Here is a 23,093-nt window from a genome sequence, read left to right as displayed (position 1 = left end):
AAGCTGGGCTATAACTGCTAAAATCGAAGTTCGCAAATTGCGAGCATTTTTCTCTGTCACTCTAATTACGTCATCATTGGAGTAAAAGAGAAAGATCCCCGCGTTTTGCGAAATTCGGTTTTCACTGTAGGCCCGCGGTTTCACATTGCCAGATCCGATATCGGATGTCGGATGACGTTTGGAGAAAAACCTATTTTACAAGCTTTTATTTACTTTCACCTGACCGTTGTCTGTTTGTCGGTCTGTAATCAAATCTTGCAAGTTAAATTTGATCCACTTCCCGGTTTCCGATTGAGCTGAAATTTTGCATGCATGTATAAATCGGATGACAATGCAATATTATAGTACCATCGAGCTGATCTGATGATGGAGACAGGAGGTGGCCATAGGAACTCTATGATGAAACAACGCAACCTAAGTGTGTTAGGGGTTTTTAGAATTGTCTCGATGAGTATTAGTTGTCTGTCGTAAGAAAAGTACAGTCAGCGATAAAAGCTTGTACCAAAAATGAAACTTTTGCCAAAAACTTTTTATTTTTATTTTTGACGCTTTCTTTTGAACATCAAACAATTAAATGTATTAAAAATACACTTAAAATGGAACTTTTTACTTTTTGCTTCTTCGTAGTGGTATCCGACATCACCCATTGTATCGGACAATATGAAACCCCTCTTAATGATTTCAAATTGGCTTGTTACGCTAAAAATGTTGTATTAAATGTAAAAGTTCGAAATCGTTAAATTTGTTTTTGTACATACGCCGAGCAAGTAGCTGGCTAGTCAATAAAATTATATTTAAAATACTAAATAGTTTCCATTGTTATGTGTTATTGCACCTAATATATTTTTCCCATTAATAACTACCCAACTAGCAAAAAGCGCTCTAACAACAGTCTCTAGACTACAATTTTTCGCTCTTATATTGATTTTATATCATCGTCTAAGCCCGGATTTGGGCACAACTTATAAGAGTATTAGTATAAGTGTTTATGAATTATGTTAACTATAATAACGTGCTGTTTATCATCGTGTGTTTATGTTATGGTAAGTATTCACATGGGAAAATATTATTTACTGTAAAGTAGACCCTGTTTTACACTTCAAACTTCATGCGCCTAATCAAATATGGTATTTGAATATTTTTATAATTATTTTATATCTATTTTGTATTGATAGTCAGCCATTGCTGTAGCTGTATTTTTCAAGCGTACTATTAGAGTCTTATAAGCATTCTGAATACAAATGATATGGCCATGTTGAATAAATTAGGGTTCCTTGCTTTACTTATACTTACAATAGTGTTCCCAAAAACGATTTAAGATCAAACCATCTTATATTGATCTTCACTTTTGTGATATAAGTGTCTTGATCCTATATCACTCAAATATCTTACTAAAGTGCTGCTGTTGATCTTATTATAGCTTTGAATAAGATCAGAAAAGTAAGTACTTACAGTGTTCTTATGCTATGCCGATATTAGTCTTACATTCTTACGATAGCATTTAGAAATCTAATATAAAATTAAATGAACTTAAAGAATGGGGATATAAGACCAGGTACTCTCAAGTTCAATGAGACTTCGTAAATGTTGTTGTAAGAGCGAGAGGCTTAAAATAGTATTATGCCATGTTGATATTAGTGTTACATTCTTACAATAGCATTTAGAAAGTCTAATATAAGATCAAATGAACTTAGAGAATGTGGATATAAGACCAGGTACTCTCAAGTTCAATGAAACTTAGTAAATGTTATTGTAAGAGCGAGAGGCTCATAATAGTATTATGCCATGCTGATATTACTCTTACATTCTTATAATATCATTTAGAAAGTCTAATATAAGATCAAATGAACTAGCTTAGAGAATGTGGATATAAGACCAGCCAGCCTATTATGGATAGCTTTATCCATCTTTATCCACGTGATAAAATAACTGTCACTGTTTAACACCGTGGGAAAGAAAGTGACGGACACCGTTTTATCACGCTGTCACGTAGACAAGAACGACCATCATATCCGTACAGGTACTCTCAAGTTCAATGAGACTTAGTAAATGTTATTGTAAGAGCGAGAGGCTCATAATAGTATCATGCCATGTTGATATTAGTGTTACATTCTTATAATAGCATTTAGAAAGTTTAATATAAGATCAAATGAACTTTGAAAATGTGGATATAAGACCAGACCTACTCTTAAGTTCAATGAGACTTAGTAAATGTTATTGTAAGAGCGAGAGGCTCATAATAGTATTATGCCATTTATGCCATGTTGATATTAGTCTTACATTCTTATAATAGCATTTAGAAAGTCTAATATAAGATCAAATGAACTTAGAGAATGTGGATATAAGACCAGGTATTCTCAAGTTCACTGAGACTTAGTAAATGTTATTGTAAGAGCGAGAGGCTCATAATAGTATTATGCCATGTTGATATTAGTCTTACATTCTTATAATAGCATTTAGAAAGTCTAATATAAGATCAAATGAACTTAGAGAATGTGGATATAAAACCAGGTACTCTCAAGTTCAATGAGACTTAGTAAATGTTATTGTAAGAGCGACAGGCTTATAATGGTATTATAAAATGCTCTTATATACATATATAAGACTAGGTAATAAGACTAAACTTACTAAAGTGCGTATTAGCTTGTCTAAGACTAATATAAGAGCGATGATATGTTCAAAACAAAAATAAGAGCGCCATAAGCTCACTACTCTTATAAAGTGCGCAATCTGAGACTTTTTTGCTAGTTGGGTAGGTAGTAAATTGTTGCGCCTTCGGAACGTACTTTTATGTCTTTGTACAAGAGTTGACATTCTAATTTAATTTAACCTTAGAATAGATTTAATTTGTTTTTATACGAATTTAAGATGTTATACCACGCTGACAGTTCAAAAATGACAATCCAACGTCTATCTTACTAATCGAAAATAGAATACAGTACCGTAAAACGGGGTAAGTAGGTTTAGCGGGGAGAGGTGAGGGGTGAGAAGGGATTTTAAGGCTACTGCTACAAAAATAATGTATTCCAATTTAAAATGGAGCTATAGTAATACGCATACCTAAAAAATCGATCCAACAATCTTCCAAAATCACCTTTGTATGAAAACCCCTCTCACCCCAAATACGAGGCACTACGGGGTGAGGTGGGTTGTCCTCTTTATCGTCAAAGTTATGAAATGGAACTACCCAAAAAAAATAAAAAAAAAATACAAACGTCCGGAACACTTATTATATAGGTACACCATTCAGTTTTCATATGTAAAATTAAAAGGTTATCGAGGTTTGAATTTTGAGTTTTGACCCTACTCACCCCATTTTACGGTATGTCATGTTTGAAGTGCCGTATATGGGAAAATAAGACGCGCGGCAGCGTGTCAAGCCAAGTTCAAAAGGAAAAAGAACTGGGCGACGCAGCGACCGTGTGTTATATTACACGAACCATTTGAAGCCACTTTTAACCCCTGCGTAACTCAGAATCTATTAAACTTAAAAATATGACATTTGGTTCATTTATTAAGACCCTAGAAGGCTAACTAGATATATATATCCCTTACCTTAGCTTCGTAAGAACTATTACTTATATAATCTGTGCCTTAGCCCGGTAAAGGTTTAAATAAGTAACAGACTTAAAAGAAGTTATGCAAGTTTAATAATTAAGTAAGTAATACCCAAAAAAAGTCAACAAGACATCTATTTGACATGCACAAATCCGCACAGTTTTGTTTTCGCCAAAACTCATAAGGTCAAAACCCTTCTCCAGTTATGGGCACAACCGTTAATTCAATTCGGTTTTTGGTATACCTAAAAGTAATAAAAGAGAAATATATTGACACTAAATAACTGTGAAGTAGGTATTTAAATACGTCGATAAATTTTACACACAAGCATCATTTTTATTGTTATGAATATATTATTTTGTTATAGGCTTATCCAAGAACTAATGAAAAAAATGTTTTCTAATAATATTGAAAAGGGACAGAAAACTAGGAAATTAGCTGAATATAAAAGATTTTAATATATAGGTAAGTTAAATATACCTAATCTTATGTTATTAAATTAATAGCTATTTTAAATCAATCCTTTTTAAAAACCTTGCCTTGCATTAGGACTACTAAAATGAAATCAACAATCCAGTAACCAGTAACGCAACAAGTCAAGGAAAAGTGACAAGTAAATCACTCGTTTTATCGTATAAGTACCTAAGTACTACTAAACTGCTTTCTTCTTCGGTACAGAATAGATAAGACACAGTTAGTCCTCTGCGTACAACACGCAAACATTGTTGCAGTGGCTTCGATTATAAAAAAAAAATATATACAAATCGGTAAGTATATTGCTAGTTTCTACAACAGCTTGATATACTTGATAATTTTAACAAAACTTTGCGTTTGGTATCAAAGAAAAAGGATTTGAAGATGTATACTTAGTAAATTTTTATTGACTTTGTAAAATACATGTATGTAGGAAAATTATTCCTACAAAAATTTTGTCAACGTAAATTTGGGCCAGTCTGTACTGTACTGTATAGCCTATAAGAGCATTGCACTAGTAAGAGCACTGAAAGTGAAATAAATTTGATATCATATTTTATTTTGTCCCATGTTAAACCTTGTTTAGTATGACCGTCTTAATACATATTTGACATTCGGGATCACGACCCCAATTTCACCCAGTAGAACCCATTACCACACGCCACATCATTGAAGTATCAAAATTGAAGTTGAACTAAGTTAAGTATATGCAAGTAGGTCGATGTTGCTCTGTGGTCTGTGACCGATTAATCGATCTTTGGCGTTGAACCTACGGTGCGGATATATCGGTGATTGGCGTCCAAAAGGTTAACCACGTAAAAAGTGGACAATCTTCACGTATCTTCTTCTTGGTTGGGGCGTGCTTTGAATGCGTCCCGTTACGTCGGCCTCTCGAGACTGGTTTTAGAAATGTGCACCTCCACTCACCGCCACTCGCCGACAGGACTCGATCCCAGTGAGTACTCTCTTATTGACCATTTACACGAAGCCAGTAACTAATACCATCCACTTAGATATTAATAACATTAAAATTAAAAACTGAAATCTTCGATTGATCAATAGGTTTGTTTTTAAGAAGAAGCCAATGGATTGACTTAGTTGGATATGTAGTAAATTGGGCTCGCTCGTGTAAACATTGTATTATTTCTGCTCGTTTAGAAAGTGATATGTGGACTGTGAAAGCGTAACAGTACATGTGTTTTCGAAGTTGAATTCCAGTGTGAACCCGTGTGTCGATTTACCCAGCAAAGAAAGTAATTTTGAGTGTGTGTTTCTTTCTGTTTCTTTGCCTCGTAAGCATAAGCGACTTTCCGAAATATTTGGTGCCGTAAGTCGTAGACCAATTTCAGATATAGGTATAAGTTACTAAGTTATATTTCCGTACCACATTAGTCAATTCTTTTGAGTATACTTTATGGGTCTATCTTTAAAATAAAGATAATGATGTCCTAAGTTTATGCATAAGTATTTTTGAGTACATGCATGTTGAGTCCGATACAAATACGAGTCTTTTCATAACCAACTTAAGTTCGTAACTAGAGCTGCTTATTATAGAGTCAGTTTTAAAAGTCAATTTAAAGTTTATGATTCGCTAACTTTATAAATTCGGTAATGACAAAATATCTTGGTAGCTCTTGCATTTATCGTATTTTGTTTTAATCATTATAAACAGTCGTTAGGTACATATAATTGTATTTTATAGAATCACTATTTCTAGCAATGCTCAGAATACATTCATAAGTAGGTATTCTTGTGAGTTCTGTAAATTTTCATAGGAAATATTATTGGGATTTATTGTAAATTCTATAAATAGTAGACCACAACCATGAACCATGATAAAAGTGCAAAGTTGTGATAGTTCTATGATTGTATATAGGTAGGTAAATACTGACCCGCAGAACGCAAACAACACGCAAACGAGAAATTAACAAACCAACAAACAAAAAATTTCATCTCCAGGTACCAGGCAAGCATAAACATGAAGCATTTATTTCTCCTCGTGCTAACGGTGGTGGCGACCTGTTGTGCCCAGCAGCAGTACTACAACCGCTACGACAATGTCAATGCTGACTCCATTGTCCAGAATGAACGAGTGCTGCTTGCCTACTACAAGTGTGTCATGGACAAAGGACCTTGCACTAAGGATGGAAGGAACTTCAAAAGTAAGTTTTCTTTACACCACTTTTGAAACACGGGTCTAAAAATAATGAAAAATAATCATGAAAGTAAAGCTTAGTAAACAGTTCCAATGAAAATTACAGCAAACAAGCAGTTAAGCCGTTTTTGAGCTCGCGAGCTCGAAAAGTCTACCCTTCTTAGTAAAAAGAAGTAGGTACAAGTCTTACGACCGTACTCTCCTTTGAATTTTATGTAACCACTACTTAATAGCCTCCGTTCAAGGCAGCTTTTTGTAACGGATGGGTAACTCGGAACCCTACACTGAGCATAGCCCAAAATGCTCTTAGCCAGTTTGGAGGATCGGTGAGGAAGATCACCGGCAAGCTATGAAAAATATAACCTTCTTAGTAAAAAGAAGTAAGTACAAGTCTTACGACCGTACCTACTCTCCTTTGAATTTTATGTAACTACTAATAGCCTCCGTTCAAGGCAGCTTATTGTAACGGATGGGTAACTCGGAACCCTACACTGAGCATAGCCCAAAATGCTCTTGGCCAGTTTGGAAGATCGGTGAGGAAGATCACCGGCAAGCTATGGAAAATATGACCTTATATGTTTTTTTTGTGGACGATCTAGAGAAGATATTCACACTCTTGTTTCTTGTTTTTCTTAATCAATTTCATGAATGTGGTATCCCATTGTTCCAGGAGTGCTCCCCGACACACTGTCCACCGCGTGCGGGCGCTGCTCCCCCAAACAGAAGGTGATCGTGCGAACGTTGCTCCTCGGCATCAGGGCCAAGAGCGAGCCGCGCTTCAACGACCTGCTGGACAAGTACGACCCTGACCGCTCCAACCGGGACGACCTATACAAGTTCCTGGTCACTGGCAACTAGAGACAAGAGCAGGAAAGTAAATTCCGGTAAAGAACTTGTAACATGGCAAATTGCGGAGAAAATTGACCAGCAAAAACAAAAGACGAGTGACGAGGGTATACTTTTTTCACCGGCCAGTGCGCGCGGTGGCTACATCGTGCAGAGGGGCTACCGCGAAAACCGAAGTTCGCAAATTGCGGGGATCTTTCTCTATTACTCCTATGAAGGCGTAAATGGAGTGACAGAGAAAAATGCCCGCAATTTGCGAACTTCGATTTTTGTAGTTATAGCCCAGGTTTGCCATGTTACAAACTGATAAACTAAGTAAAAAGTAACCGCTCTTAAAATTCATCGGTTTAGGGGCGCTGTTCAATAATAGTCAGCTATTACTGATATTTTCCTTGCCTCCAGTGAAAATGGTATACTGGTAAAACTGAACTGAACTCTCTAAATGTTTGGTTTTAATCTTTACATCATCAGCTCTAGTAGCACGGTCGCATTTTTATCGTTTATCACCATGCCTGTCACGTTCTAACAAGTATGTAAGTGCGAAAGTGACGGGCATAGTGATAGTCGATAAAAATGGAACCGTGCTAAGCCCGCAGTAATGACGTTGACGTGTAGGTTACTAATATTCATGGTATCATTGTATGCAAAATTTTACGGATATCCGTCATTCATTCGTGAAAGTGGAACAAACAAAGTTACTTTCTTGTTTTTGTTCAAGCTGCTTTGGTGCTATTAATTTAACGGTATTTTATATTTGAATATCCGTTAATACATAGGAACATAGTATTATATGTTATTTAAATAATTTATAAACCGAGTAACAGTATTTTTATCATGTTGTGATTTGCTATTATTTTTGTGAAGGTAAAAAGAAAACATTAATTTATATAGGTTGTACATGTCATGACAAACTTATTTCTACAAAGTTTATTTATTCTATGGAATTGGAACAGTAATAGTCTGTTCTAACCTCTTTAGTAGTCTTAAATTATTTTTGTGGATAAGTTTTGTTAAACAGTCAAATTAAAAACAGTATTTGTAATAAATTAATAGGTAATAAAGTTAAGTAAGACATACTTATAGGTAAAACCTATACTAATTAGCTGCATGCATGAGTTTTTTGGAAGATGTCAATCGAATTCTATTACCCGTGAGATTCAAGTGTTTAATGTTTCTGATAAACCTGCTATTTATTGTACCTACCCCAGAAACTTCCAAATTGAGAAAGTATGTAAATGTGGCACGCGCACCGCGTATAAAAACACAACAAACCATACAAAAAGCGCGCGACTGTGACGTCACTAGCAGCACGACTGCGCCAAAATGTATGGAAATAATCATGAAAAATAACGTTTTGGTTCTTTACTCCGTAAAAAGTGCGTTTAAGTATTACCTACATTTGTTTCCTGGTTATGACATAATGAATTTGGGAAATCTTTACATGCGAAATGTTTCAAAAAAATGCCGTTTCCACATTTTTCAGTTAATTTTCGTGTTGTTGAACGTGTTTATTGAACAAACACATGGTCTAATAAAACATGGTCTTCTCTTCCCAGAGTGTCACTTGCCTACGTCACAATAACATTGCCACTTTATTTCAACATAACATGTTACATGGGTACATTATATCTATGGTTAATAAGTTAAAATATTTCTTTATAATTTTATAATTTTCATTTATATGTATTTTATCTTAAATTTTACAATAACACGTCATTTTTAATTATTCGTTAGCAATATCTTCCAATTCACGAAAGGAATTTCAGACGTTCGGGTAATTCTGTTTACACTACTGGCAACACAGGATAGCGCTGTCACATTTGACAATCCGCCATGTTGTCCCTAACCGTCATCCTTGTCGAACGCGTGTTAATTGTTATTTCCTTCTCGCTCAGTGTCAGCAGTCGCAGTGTTTTCCAAACTTTTCACGTCGTAAGCTTGGTGATTAATGTTTTGTTACGAAAATGGTTGGCTGTTATATTCGGAACTGTGAGAGTAGGAGTGAAAAGGGCAGTATAGATTTGTTTTATTTTACTATGTTTCTACATGAATAACTTAAAATTAATGCCGTTAAAATAATTTTCACCGTTGGTTAAAATTCTCCCACATTTTAAAGTTTGAGAACCTGTAATCAGCATAATGACGTAGGCAAGTGACAGTTAGGTCATTCGCGAATCTCGGAAGAGAGTACCAGGCGGAGTATATTATTATACCATGGAACAAACATCATTTTTCACGCATGTAGCCCATTGCATGTATATTTAGGTACTTCTCTACAACTAGTTTAATGTTCATTTGACTAAGTAGATTCATTCATACGTGATTCATACCTACATACAATAAATATTATGTGTAGTTGTTATATACTTATTATCATCTTCGAGTATTTAATAAAACTACATTAAAAATAGAATTTAAATGCTTATGCATTATTTTATGACTGTATAGCTCAGAGTGTGCATTTAATAGTAATTTAAGTCATAATTTATTTATGTTATAAAAATAGGCTTATTGTAAGTTTGGATTTTATAAAAATAAATGATTTATAATATTGTATGTCTTTAAATTAAATACCATAAATTATGCATGCAGAGAGACAGCACATCAGGCTACTTGAGGAATATTAGATAAATATATCAAAACGCGTCACTCGCGTATTTTTTAAGTCGAAGATTTTTCGGCCCATAACGAGAAGCTTCAACGGGAAGTCGGGTTGGTGGCATGGGCGCCGCCAGGATTACTTTCAGGGCGGTGCATATGTGAAATAGAAGCACTCGATGCCGTCATTTAAGTACGTGTCAGTGTTATTGTTTTTGTTATTAACAATACTTAATAACAATGTAGTTCTTTGATGGTTAAAATTGGACGGCAAAGTCGAATTTGCGGGTAAAAAAAAAGGTCACGTAAGTGCGTTATTTATGGTCAGTATTAAAAAGTTAAAAATATTGCAGTCCCGTCTAATAGTAGTTTATGCAACAGTGATATAATAAGGGTTCTTAAAATTCAAAGGTCGAAGTTACAAAACGAGACGTAGTCGAGTTTTGTAAAAAAAGACCCGAGAATTTTAAGAACCAATTATGAGCTGTTGCATACATTACTTTTTCTATGACAGCTGCAGCAAAAAAAAAGAGTTATTATTAAAAAAAAAGAGTTATTATTTAAAAAAAATTGAGTTATTATTTAAAAAAAAAAGAGTTATTATTGTAAATGAAAACATACCTCTTTCAATCAAGATGATCGGAACTTGTATCTTTAAAAAAAATAAAGCAGTTGTATTATACTCATAAGATGACTGCTAGCAGTCAAAGCTACAATAATAACTCCTTTTTTTTTAAATAATAACTCAATTTTTTTTAAATAATAACTCTTTTTTTTTAATAATAACTCTTTTTTTTTTGCTGCAGCTGTCATAGAAAAAGTAATGTATGCAACAGCTCATAATTGGTTCTTAAAATTCTCGGGTCTTTTTTTACAAAACTCGACTACGTCTCGTTTTGTAACTTCGACCCTTGAATTTTAAGAACCCTTATTATATCACTGTTGCATAAACTACTATAAGATATCTGTGTTTCACGGAAGTTTTGTTATTAAAATTACTTGGTGGAAAATTGTTCTAAATATAAATTTTATTAAGGATGCATCAATAGGTTCTTGTTTTCCACATAACATACTGCGTAGGTAGGTACAGGTACAGCATTAAGTACACATTTACTACTCATAATACACAATGCGGTAAAGGAACCGTCGTATACTTACGTACATTAAAATTACATACACGATCCGAACATAATAATTGTTGGGTTGTTTGCTTAATGCCCATTTATGTACAATGACAACAGGCCATATAAATAGAGGATGTGTTACTGTACGTACAGTCTTCGGATATAAACTTGAAGTTTATGTATTATCCTGACACCTAATCATTGCTGCTAGTGTTCAGTTTGTTTAAGAGGATGTTTTTATCGGATCTTTAGAAGGTAAATATTTTGGTTTTATATTTAGGGGAAAATACCCACACAAAGGAGCTTCTGAGTCCAACACCCAAGTATAGGATTATTTGAGAGCGACTGCAATTTGACAGTCTATCTTACCCACTATGTATATAGAAAATTCCCTAAGATGGTATGGACGCCTCTAATACTTTTCAGGGTTCTGTGCCCGTAGGGTAACAATCTTGACCCTTTCTGTCCGTCCGTCTCTGTGTTAGTGTTGGGAAATAAAGCTTAAATAAACAAAGATGTTCACGATATCACGATTAATAATAGTATTTAGCCTTACACCTATACATAATAACGGAAAGAAACCCCCGATCGGACCATTGAGTTTCTTGGAACTAGAATTTAAAATTTGCCAGTGCCTCTGCTATCGTAAAAACCAGTACTTAATGTTTACTGTTTATTCATTAGTTCACAATTGTACCTTAACAGCTACGCTAATTCTTGAAATTAAGTTGTCTTATAGCGGAACTCAGAATTATTTAGAATGCAATTTTAATACACGTTAAAATGAGAAGGAGGGGTAAACAACCGATCAATAATCAATAATCATTTCAGATAAAATGTCGTTATCAAGCTTAATCATAGTGACTGCGCTGTCGATGGTCACGGCCGACTTCTACAGCTCGAAATACGATGACTTCGACATCCAACCTTTGCTGGAGAACGACAGGATCCTGCTAGGCTACACCAAGTGCTTCCTCGACCAGGGTCCCTGCACACCCGACGCGAAGGACTTTAAAAGTGAGTTTTAGACAATTTAGACTTCACGGACAGAGTGGCAGCGCTAGCCAAAATGTGGGCGTCGGCGTCAACTTTGCGAGATTTTTTTTTTGCGAGGCCCATACCGACGTCGCTGACGGCTTGAGGCGCTACTGCACAGACGCCGCAATAAGCTTTTACGAAGTGCGTGAGGCCGCCATACAGAATAGTTGCAATAATATTTACAAAACGCTACGCTGTGAGTAGCACTACTTACGATAATACACGACTTACGACAATACAAATTATACTATAGTAGCCCTGGCGCTAAATTTTTTGTAGATAAGTGTTTTTAAATTTAGACAAAGTCGCAGGCGGAACTAGTCCTAGATAAATACCTAGTGCGACTGTACAACTATTAGTTTACTGCTGCAGAATAAGTGCAATGTATGACTTCCATCGTTGGTTGTATGCAGAGCGTTTGTCTTGGCAAGTTTTTATTTGAGGTAATATTTATTTTTTACCTCTAAATTATTAGAGGTTAAAAATAAAAATTATATATTTCGATGTTAAAAAGGGAAGTAAAATATTACCTACCCGGATACTTGTTCACTGAAATACCAAAATAATAACCGGATACCCAGAAATCGTTTTCCGGTTTACTGTTATTTTATACTGAAATTACTGAAGGCTCCTAAAGAGACCTGGATCTAGAAAGGATTTATTTTTCAAATTTCAGAAGTGATCCCCGAAGCCCTAGAGACCATATGCGGCAAATGCACGCCAAAACAAAAGCAGCTGATAAGGCAAGTCATCAGAGCCATCATGGAGCGGCACCCGGAGTCCTGGAAGGCGCTGAACACGAAGTTCGATCCGGAAAACAAACATAAGGAAGACTTTGATAAATTTCTGGCTGAAAGTAGAAAATAAATATTACGAATTACTTTGTTTGTTTAATTACCCATTGACACGAGTGTGGCTAAAGTATTGTAAATTGTGAAAATGTTTTTATTTAGTGAATTATGACATCTATTTTAGTTTACGATGGAATCACTTATATTGTAGACGAATTATTAACTAAATATGTAGGTATACTTTTAATATATTAGTAATGTGATCTGTCTACACATTTATCCTCGTGCCGCCCAATGTACATTAGGATGTACACTCAGTTTCGATGGAATGTCAACCTTAATTAATAACAAAATAGGTAGCATTTCATTTGTCTCGTAAAATTTTCGAAATGAAATTCAACCCAATTGAAAATACTACAAGATTCAAATTTCCTTGGCTATAATTTTGTATGGTGGGCGGCACGAGGTTAACTAAAGTAAACTTCTCATGGTAGCACTTAGGAATTCCATGTCTACTATAACACTAGCCACTAGAACAAAAACTTCAAAAACTCAGGTACAATGACGTTTATTAAAATGTACAAAAATCGCTATCAAATCAAACGCTCATCAACTTCGTACCTAGAAGACTTTCATCATGACTGATAATATCTATTGCTTGACCTTGTCCAGTTTGTCCTTGTATTTCTCAGTGTACTTGTTGTCAGGATCAAACTTGCCGGACAGTTCCTTCCAAATGTCAGGATGTTTATTGACAAGATTCCTAATGATTTTATCGGATCCCTCCTTTTGCTTCTCAGTACACTTGGAGCATTCATTCTCCAGGGCGTCAGGCAGGGTCTCCTTCAAGGCTTTGGCGTCTGGAGTGCAGCGGCCCCTGTCCATGAGGCAGTCGGTGTAGGCCTTCAGGAGGCGTTGGGACTCCAGGATCTCGTCGACGTTGATGTTGTCCCACTTGCTGGTGTACTTGCCTTGAGGCCGCCCGTAGGCTAGGCCAACTATGCACGCGAGTGCTATCGCTATTAGAAACTTCATTGTATCTGGAAATAATAAGAGCATTGTGATTACTAAAAATTTAAACGTTATTTTACATTTTACCGTTTTATTATTAAAATTGACGGAAGTGAAGGGAAAATTTATAATACCTAAAAAACGAATTGAAACTTCTAAAAGAAAGGAAGGGGAATAGGTATATTGCAAGATCATTTATAAAATAGCATTGTTTCAAATTGTAGGATGAGAGATGAGCGCTAGGAACAGGCCTTATTTAAAATCAGATTTTGAAATTGAACTAAGAGTGACTAAGATAATAAAAAGTTGATAACATAATAATTTCACGATACTCGGAACCAGGGGATTGTAACAAGTTTTATCAACGATAAAAAACAAACTCTCACATTAAACAATTCATGGGAAGATTGGGCGGCGTCTACCAGCAAAAATCCTTGTATTCTCTCTACGTACGGCTTTATAATAGGTGTTAATGCTTAATGGTGGCGATTGCCTATTGTCCATTGTTCTAGACGGATACAATAAATACTGTACGACTATATATTTTTAATTACAATGGAGCTTGGAAAATATTATGAATCGCTTCAATGTTTTAAGTTGTTTAAATAGTTTACTAAAACTGACAGCACTAATATGTATGGTTTCCGACCTACGTGCAGTTTTCACCGTTATTTAATATTTTTACGCTCACGGGGACATTTGCTCATCAGAATGATACATGATTTAGACATGCGATAAACTATTTTCAAGAACTGGAAAACTGACCTTATACATGGCCTAGAGCGGAAAATTAAAACATGTATCAAGCTATCTTTATATGACAGTCATTGCCTTTGCAATATGATCTTTGTCAACACTAGTCCACTATATTGTGAACAAGTAGATGATACGTTGCGAACTGTTATTTAGACTCACACACTGTTGCATTTTAGCAAACCCACCGCATGTTAATTTGAGAGTTGCTTCGAATGTGCGCCTTATTGTATGAAAGCAAGGTATAGAATTGAATGAGTTTTCAAATACACATACGGGGAAAGTAAGGAATAGTGGTCAAGAGCACAGTGACGTGTAACAACACGTGCTCCGTTAATTAGGTACTGGCCACTATCAATGAAATGTGGATAAGTGGTTAGATGACGTATTGTGGATTTCCATGCTACCTACAGTTCATGCTAACACCGCCATAATATTCCGCCTGATCTATAAATGCATGACGTGTAAGGTGTGAAACATTACTAAAGGTAACTAAAGGTATTTTAACTTATTTCCAAAATTATGCGTAAGGTAGCACTAAACAATCTGGTTAAAAGATATAAATCTACATTGGGAGCTTTAGGTATTGCGAGGTCCAACGCGAAAAAGTTTTGACAAGACGTGGTGTCTAATATTATTTGAGTTAGGTTGTCAAAGCTATCATTAGGTAGAATAATTAAATTACTATTTGTGATAAATTAAAACCCTTCGGTAGGTCATTAAAATCAAAGGTTAATTTGACAATTATAGAAAATGTGGCAAGTCTTGCGGAAAATTATGAGAATATCTGATCAATGCAAACTTGTTATTGAGTAGGTACCATGCTATTACTTGTACTTATCAAGTTATTTTATAATCAAGGCACTCTCGAGCTTGTCATGCGGCTTTGTTTATTTATATGACACTTCCAAAACAAGTAAATTCTTATAACGACAATCAAACCGAAACTTGGCTATAATTACCGAAAACTACACAACATTCTAGAATTATGTCATTGTAAAGCCGGAAGGAATTTGCTGCATATTATACGTAATTATAATTATTATAAGATTACATTCAAATATGATCTAATTTATTCATTGACATCAGGCAACGTTACATTTTACCCTTTATAAAAATATGTAATTAATTGAAATCCTGGCCAATATTTTGCCCAGCGGATCAGCATTGCCATCCAGCGGGGCAATGCGGCCAGCCTTCTGGGTACCCTACCGATTGAAATCCTTAGTCTTAGTTCTTAAACTCTTAGCCTTGGTCTGAAGTTGCATAAAAGTTATAAAGTAGATCTAAAGATTTTAACCTTTTAACCGCCAGCAATTTTTGATTGAGCGTGCTCGTGTCGCCACCGACAGTGGTACAATTACCACGCAGAGTAAGGTTGGCATAGTTACGGGAGTTATAAATGTGCTGTAAAAACCAAATCAGATCTTTGTCTTATTTATCAGACTGTGGCGAAATAAGCTGGATATGTAATGTCTTATATATCAGAATCTGGCGGTTAAAGGGTTAAAGATATTTAAAGTTAGTGCATAATTGACACATTAAAATAAGTACATAGTTAAGGACTTGAATTCATTTACAACTTTATTCATTACATAGAAAATACACATTTAAATTTATGACCATTTATAATTAAGAAATTAATGGTTAAATTTATATCCTTAAGCGTGTACAAATTCAAATTAACCATTAAATTTAATTATCGAATAAAGAGTTGGTAAGACAACTCACCGTTGTATGTCTCGAGTCTCTGTGTCATGACTCCTCGCCGGCGAGTAGCATTTATAGCTAAGGATCAACAGCGTCATTACATTACGATTGAAGTCAGGACATAATAGGTATCGATCAAACAATGATATTGCTGCATACGGAAGATTTTTATTAATTACTTGACGATTTCGACATCATTAGTGCTTTTTACGAGCACTATTGCTCAAAATTATCTACACTTTTTTTCTTCCCTGAGATCCATTCATTGATATTGTTTTTTTTTTAATTTATTCAGAAAACAAACAGCCTTTTAAAAATAAGTCTTACAAAAATGACTAAAAAGAGGCCTTAAGTTTCATACGTTACTAAGTTAACTTTCGGAGTTTCGGACTTTAGGAGTTTTCAGTCCTAATTATTGTTAAAGGAAAATACGGCCGAAGATTATTTAAAATTAATAACATTGTTAATAATGAAACATTTTCTTCAGCTTTATTTCACTTTACAGCTTTACAGGAAATTTAACCAGTGCCTACCACCAGTTTGGCACTGACATAAACGCCATCGAGAACGTAATTTACTGTAATATTTTTTTCGTTTTTCTTCTTACCGCGATAGTTACTCATGAAATAAAACTATTAAAACGGATTATATCGCGTATATTGAATTTATACATTTATATACGTTTCGAACCCTTTACAGCGTTCGTGGTCAACGTGTCACCCGTTAGCCACCCGTTGACCACGAACGCTGTAAAGGGTTCGAAACGTCGGTATGTAGTATAAATTCAATATACGTGATATAATCCGTTTTAATTATGCGAGTACGAGCGAGATGTATCCTTGCATGGAAAGTAAATTACGTTCTCGATAGCATATAGGTATATCAGTTTTGACACTGTCAGTGGAAGACGGCTAAAATACTCCCGACTATTCCTGGCTACCTGAACTCGCTCCCTCTGAGCCACCCAGATATTTTGTATGGATCTATTTCTTTTTTCGTGTATTATCTTTTTCATGTCACTCGTTACTTCATAAAAAAGAGGCAACATTTACATACTGTAGGTATAAGTAAGTAATTCTTAAATCGATTTTTTTATTACTTGTAGCCACGGGTCTCGGGTCACTTTTAAAATATATAAGAGCATGAAAAAGAACTGAAAACACAATGAAAACTTGGTTTTTATGCAGATTGCATCTTAGCTCTTTCATTTATCCGTGCAAACTAGAAAACCTAACGTTATTTACATAATACATATGTATTTTATAAGATAACTTATTAGAATAATAAAGTCATTAATTACGATTTCCACTTGCTTGTAACTGAAGATATTATTTTCAATGTAGATAATTACTTAACTATTTCGAGCTGGTTCCAGGAGGTGTATCTATTCTTCTACTATTAATGTTAAATGCTTCCTGTACTTACGTCTGTTTCACAATGTGACCTTGACCCACATGTGACCTCAGCTGTTCTATTGCCATAATAATTTATTCTTAGTAACAACAACACTCATAAGGGGATAGAAGACGATCGCTTCTCCGCACAAACGTAGTCCCCATTTTCCTCCCTGGATATTAACTAATATAGAGATTGTAACTGAGATTGATTGTACAACTAACCTGTTTTTTTTTAATAAAAAAAAAATTTAACTTAATGGAAAGTATTTTTGCACAATTTATTGTATATTTATAATTATAAACCACATTATGCCCCTATGATTATTTGATTATTATAAGAGTTCAAAGCGAAAAATGTTCAATAGTTTCAATACAAATGTTTAAAAGCTCCTAACTCTTTGGGCTCATTTAGACGATGCGAGAACTCGCATGCGAGTTTCATTACATTGCGGGTTTTGATCGGTCGGTTGAATTGGACGTAACCAATAGTCCGCAATGTAACTAAAATCGCATGCGAGTTCGCGCGCCGTATAAATCGGCCCTTAGAATAATTTAAAACAACTTAAAAAGTCAAACGAAGGAGCATAGCTGTGGATTGTGTAAAATGTGTTCTATAATACCCAGAGAAGAAAATGAGGAAGTTTGTATGGAGATGAACCAGTCGTCCACTATCGTTTTAAGAGCGGGCGTTGAGCCAGGAAATGAGAAGGTGACAAAAGATATGGTGCGCCGCGTGAAACTTGCGACGGAAGATAGCTCGCGCGGGTTTTTACCTTTTATCTCAATTACTCTGAACAATATACTTGTTAAAAATTTTGCTCGGCAGTGATATTAATTGGCGTTATTCATAAACGGCTGCTAACTTAATCAGTTGACGCTTGACGATCTTCGTTTGTCCCTATCTATCGTTATGCCATAAAGAGGGACAAACGACGATCATCAGCTGATTAAGGATAAACTTAGATATAAGTAGATTTTACTGTACATAACAAACAAATATGCACTGTAATTTTGGTCTAAAATAAATATACATCGATTGATTGATTAACTTAGCAGGCGTTTATGAATAATGCCGTAAGTAGTTAAGTCAACACTGTGAATGTATTAGCCTTCATACTTTTAAGCTAGATTTATATTGTATTGTATGGAATCGTTGTGGAAATCCTTAGGGAAAGTTTGAAAGAAAGCAGTGGACTTGTTTCGGCCTGATATTATTATAATATCATCATTATAATAATGACGACAATATTAGAGCTGCCCTTAGTCATTATGCGGAACAGTTATCTGATGCATCTAATTGTTAATATTTCATAAGTGACTTGCATAACAAGATATTCTAGTATAATTCCGTAAACTACAGTAACTTAACGATCCTTACTTCGTCGATTTACATACAATGGCTGCTGTTGTATTGTTCAATGAAAGACAAACTACAAGTTAATTATGTTCGTGTTGTTATAATTGTTTGCGATTAATACCCACAACGTTTTTCATTTACTATGTGAAAAGAAAATTGTCACCTTCCTTCCTATTTTCCTGTTTTTTTATGCCTTCAACCCTTTGGCAACCTCAACATGGCTCGTGTCGTGGGCCCAGCCAGGCGTGTCTCACTCCGCGATTTCGTCGCTTTGCTACAGGTAGCTAAAAGTACATCCGTTCCACAACAATTCTGGTGGCTAGCCATAAGCCGCGCGTGGCGCTGTCGCCACCTAGCGGCCATATCTGTCCTGATCGTAACAGACGCGCTTTGTTAGAGAGTGAGTCTTCTGTACCTAGTACTATTATTTATTCTGTGTTAATACCCATCACGTTTTTCATTTATTATGAGAAAACTTTTTTGTCATCTTCCTTCCTTCCTATTTTCCTGCTTGCCTACAACCCTTTGGCAACCCCCACAGTCATGTTTTCATTGCTTTGCACTACATTTCTCGGGACCATAAAAAGTATTCAAAAATATGATTTGGTAGAACTCAATATTATTAGTCTGTTCGGAAAGAGAAGAATCGTGGAATGTATTGGCACAGATTATATAATAGTTCTGTATTGGGCCCCATACATTCCACGACTCTTCTCTTTCCGCACAGACTCTATGGGCCCGATTCGGATTTTGAAATAGACATCTGTTAGATATCTTTTAGACATCGCCAAGATACGATAACGATATTTTTAAGATCTAAACTGTCAAATTTGACATTTGCGCGATTCTGGAGATACTCTTGAACGATTTCCACCCCTTAGGTCGCATGGTCCGATTGACTAGTCCGATCAATCGGAATACGAATATTTTTTTTCCTGTTGGCTCGATTGATCGGACTATAAGAACTTCTCAAATCCTGTCAGTCCTACTATCGGAGTAATGGGATTTTAAAAGTTCGTCTAGTTCGATCGATCGAACCATGAGGTTGTTTTTTCTTCCTGTTGGATCGATTGATCGGACATAACCGTAGACTTGATATTTTGCTAAGTCCGGATGACACATAAAGGTTATCTAATCTTAACTCATTACTAGACACTGGCATTTGATAAACGTTTCTATATTTTATTTGATGCGATGTCAGTTCATAATGTCAACATCTGATCAATGTCAATTTATTGAACCGGACGGACGGAAGATGGAGGAAATAATAGATCACAACAAAATTGTATTCTTACGCCGTAAAGGTGGTTGCGTACTACTGAATAAAGGGCATCAATACAATAAAAATAAAACGTATAAAAAAGGGCCGTCAGTATGGACATGCTGTAACAAAACACAAAAACCATAACCTACCGGTCGGACAAACAGGAAAAATAAAAATTGTGTGATCGGATTAAGAGGATTTTTCAAGCTCTCGGTGGCTCGATCGATCGAACTAGACGAACTTTTAAAATCCCATTACTCTGATAGTAGGACTGACAGGATTTGAGAAGTTCTTATAGTCCGATCAATCGAGCCAACAGGAAAAAAAAAATATTCGTATTCCGATTGATCAGACTAGTCAATCGGACCATGCGACCTAAGGGATTTCCACAAGATATGGCTTAGAGATCCAATTCACATCTAATAGATATTTAATTCTATCTAACGTAAAAGTGACATTGGTTGCTCGAATTGCGCTGCAAAAGAGAACTAGTTGAAATCTAAACTATAACGTATCTAGAATGGATATGGTACGTGTCGTCTCTTGTGAATATCTTGAAGTTCGAATACGGCAGTACCTATATCAATTCAGTCAATTAGGATCTACAAGCTAGACTCTTGCGCAAATGCAACTTGGGAAACCTACAGCACAGCTATGAGCAATTAAGCAAGTGCATTACAAAAAACCGCCCCTTACTAGTCAATTTGTGTAAATAATATTTATTTATTTATTTGTATGTCTTTTCCATCACGGTGTCAACAACAATGGTGTTCTGACCTTTGGGAGGCGTGCGCGGAGCCGAAGCCAACACGTAGAGCCCCTTTTGACACTTTAATGAAATGTAAGGGGTACACCGAGCGGATGCTGCCCTTTCCCGTGTGATCGGATGGGACGCACGCAGAGGGATCACCCGCCAGGGTGTATATGTCGGCGGCAGATCGTAAAATCGGGCATATCGAGATATTCCTAGGCATATCATGAAACGCCGCCATTTCATGATCTGACTAATATTAACCCAGGCGTATCACGACCTGCCTTATAAAAGAGGCGGCAGATCGGTCAGACCAATGTATTCGTTGATATTCCTAGCTTCATACCGGGCGCATCGTAAAATAATTGATGAGATATTCCTAGTCATATCATGAAACGCCGCCATTTCATGATCTGACTAAAATTAACTCAGGCATATCACGATCTGTCTTATAAAAGATTCGGCAGATCGATGGGAGCAATGTATTCGTCGAATTCCTAGCTTCATTCATACCGATCGCATCGTAGAATAATTGCATTTTTTGCCACTGGTGGCGCTGCATTCTATATGGCGCTGCGTCCGAGTCCAGTGTTGCCAGATCGTACCTTTTACGTTCCTTTTGAGCCTTGAGGTTTGCTCGATATGGCTGGTGGTCGCTAGGCAGATCATAAAATGCCGGCGTTTCATGATCTGCCTAGGAATATCACCCATTGAGGTTTGCACGATATGGCTGGTGGTCGCTAGGCAGATCATGAAATGCCGGCGTTTCATGATCTGCCTAGGAATATCACCCCTTGAGGTTTGCACGATATGGCTGGTCGTCGCTAGGCAGATCATGAAATGCCGGCGTTTCATGATCTGCCTAGGAATATCACCCATTGAGGTTTGCACGATATGGCTGATGGTCGCGCTAGGCAGATCATGGAATGCCGGCGTTTCATGATCTGCCTAGGAATATCACCCCTTGAGGTTTCCACGATATGGCTGGTGGTCGCTAGGCAGATCATGAAATGCCGGCGTTTCATGATCTGCCTAGGAATATCACCCCTTGAGGTTTGCACGATATGGCTGGTCGTCGCTAGGCAGATCATGAAATGCCGGCGTTTCATGATCTGCCTAGGAATATCACCCATTGAGGTTTGCACGATATGGCTGGTGGTCGCGCTAGGCAGATCATGAAATGCCGGCGTTTCATGATATGCCTAGGAATATCACACCCTACTTATTTGATATGCCTAAACGTCGCTAGGCAAATCGTCAAACGTTGATGTTTGAACGATATGGCTGGTAGTCGCTAGTCAGATCATGAAATGGCGGCGTTTCATGGTATGCCTAGGAATATCTCGATAAGGCCGATTTTACGATCTGCCTCCGACATATATAAGGACTATTGAGAGTTGATGGGATCAAAAATGAACTTTTTTATTTTATTAGTATAAAGTAGTAGTAGTAAACTCTTAATGTACAAAAAGACATTAAAAATAACAAAAAAAAATGTAAGAAGTACAAAGGCGAACTTATCCCTTTGAGGGATGTCTTCCAGTTAACCTTTGAGTAGATGAGAGACTGAAAAGGGGGTGACAAATCAGTGGCGTAGCTAGAGGATATGGCGCCCGGGGCAGGCACCAAATTTGCGCCCCCCCCCCCCCCCAACCGAAATGAAATATCAATCAATCGATCAATCATTTATTTATTGAAAGGGTTACTTTTTACTTATTAAAGTTTACTTTTGATTTAGACAAATAAGTGTTTTTTTAGTCCATCGGTGGCTAACAAGCTTACGACTCACCTGATGGTAAGCGGTCACCGCATCCTATGGACGTCTACACTCCAGGGGCGTTACATGCGCGTTGCCGACCATTTTAAAACTTATACACTTCTTTTTTGGAGATCTCCTTAGACTTGAAGATTCAATATCGCTTGTTAGTTTAGTAATTAGCTCGTAGACTATTCATAGCGCGCCTTTGGACTGATTTGAAGGGACCAAGGTGGCATCTAGGTGCTCCTGCCCAAAGGTGACAGCAGTACTCTTTATATGGGATCTGTCCTTGGTCGTACGCAGCATTTTTTAAGGGGTGGGGCAGAAGTAGGGGAGGCTGGGGACGTTGTAACAGGGTACGGTTGAAACAGAGATTCTTAGCTTATGGTCAGAAACCAGGGTGGGACAACTGCCCCACCTTGCCCCACCGTGGGTACGCCTGTGGATCTGTCTGCCCCAGAGTAAAGTATCGCCTCCCTTGATTGAGCACACCGAGTTTTTTGGATA

The 23,093-nt window shown here is 36.4% G+C and overlaps 2 protein-coding genes across 2 annotated transcripts; one reads left to right on the top strand and one right to left on the bottom strand.

The window, feature by feature from the left end:
* Positions 1-5,974: 5,974 nt before the first annotated feature.
* LOC134655359 (uncharacterized) lies at positions 5,975-12,673 on the top strand. The gene is made up of 4 exons (XM_063510808.1): positions 5,975-6,194; positions 6,858-7,037; positions 11,587-11,772; positions 12,470-12,673. Exons 1-4 carry the CDS (start codon positions 6,011-6,013, stop codon positions 12,658-12,660), a joined length of 741 nt encoding a protein of 246 aa, XP_063366878.1. The 5' UTR covers positions 5,975-6,010; the 3' UTR covers positions 12,661-12,673.
* A 463-nt stretch (positions 12,674-13,136) lies between these two features.
* On the bottom strand, positions 13,137-13,653 carry LOC134654984 (allergen Tha p 1-like). The gene has a single exon (XM_063510437.1). The coding sequence runs from the start codon at positions 13,641-13,643 to the stop codon at positions 13,236-13,238; it is 408 nt and encodes a 135-aa protein (XP_063366507.1). The 5' UTR covers positions 13,644-13,653; the 3' UTR covers positions 13,137-13,235.
* Between the last annotated feature and the right edge of the window lie 9,440 nt (positions 13,654-23,093).

Source organism: Cydia amplana, chromosome 16, assembly GCF_948474715.1.
Source record: "Cydia amplana chromosome 16, ilCydAmpl1.1, whole genome shotgun sequence".
Classification (NCBI taxonomy): Eukaryota; Metazoa; Arthropoda; class Insecta; order Lepidoptera; family Tortricidae; genus Cydia; species Cydia amplana.
The sequence above is the reverse complement of the archived record's forward strand: the minus strand, read 5'-3'. Positions and strand labels throughout refer to the sequence as shown.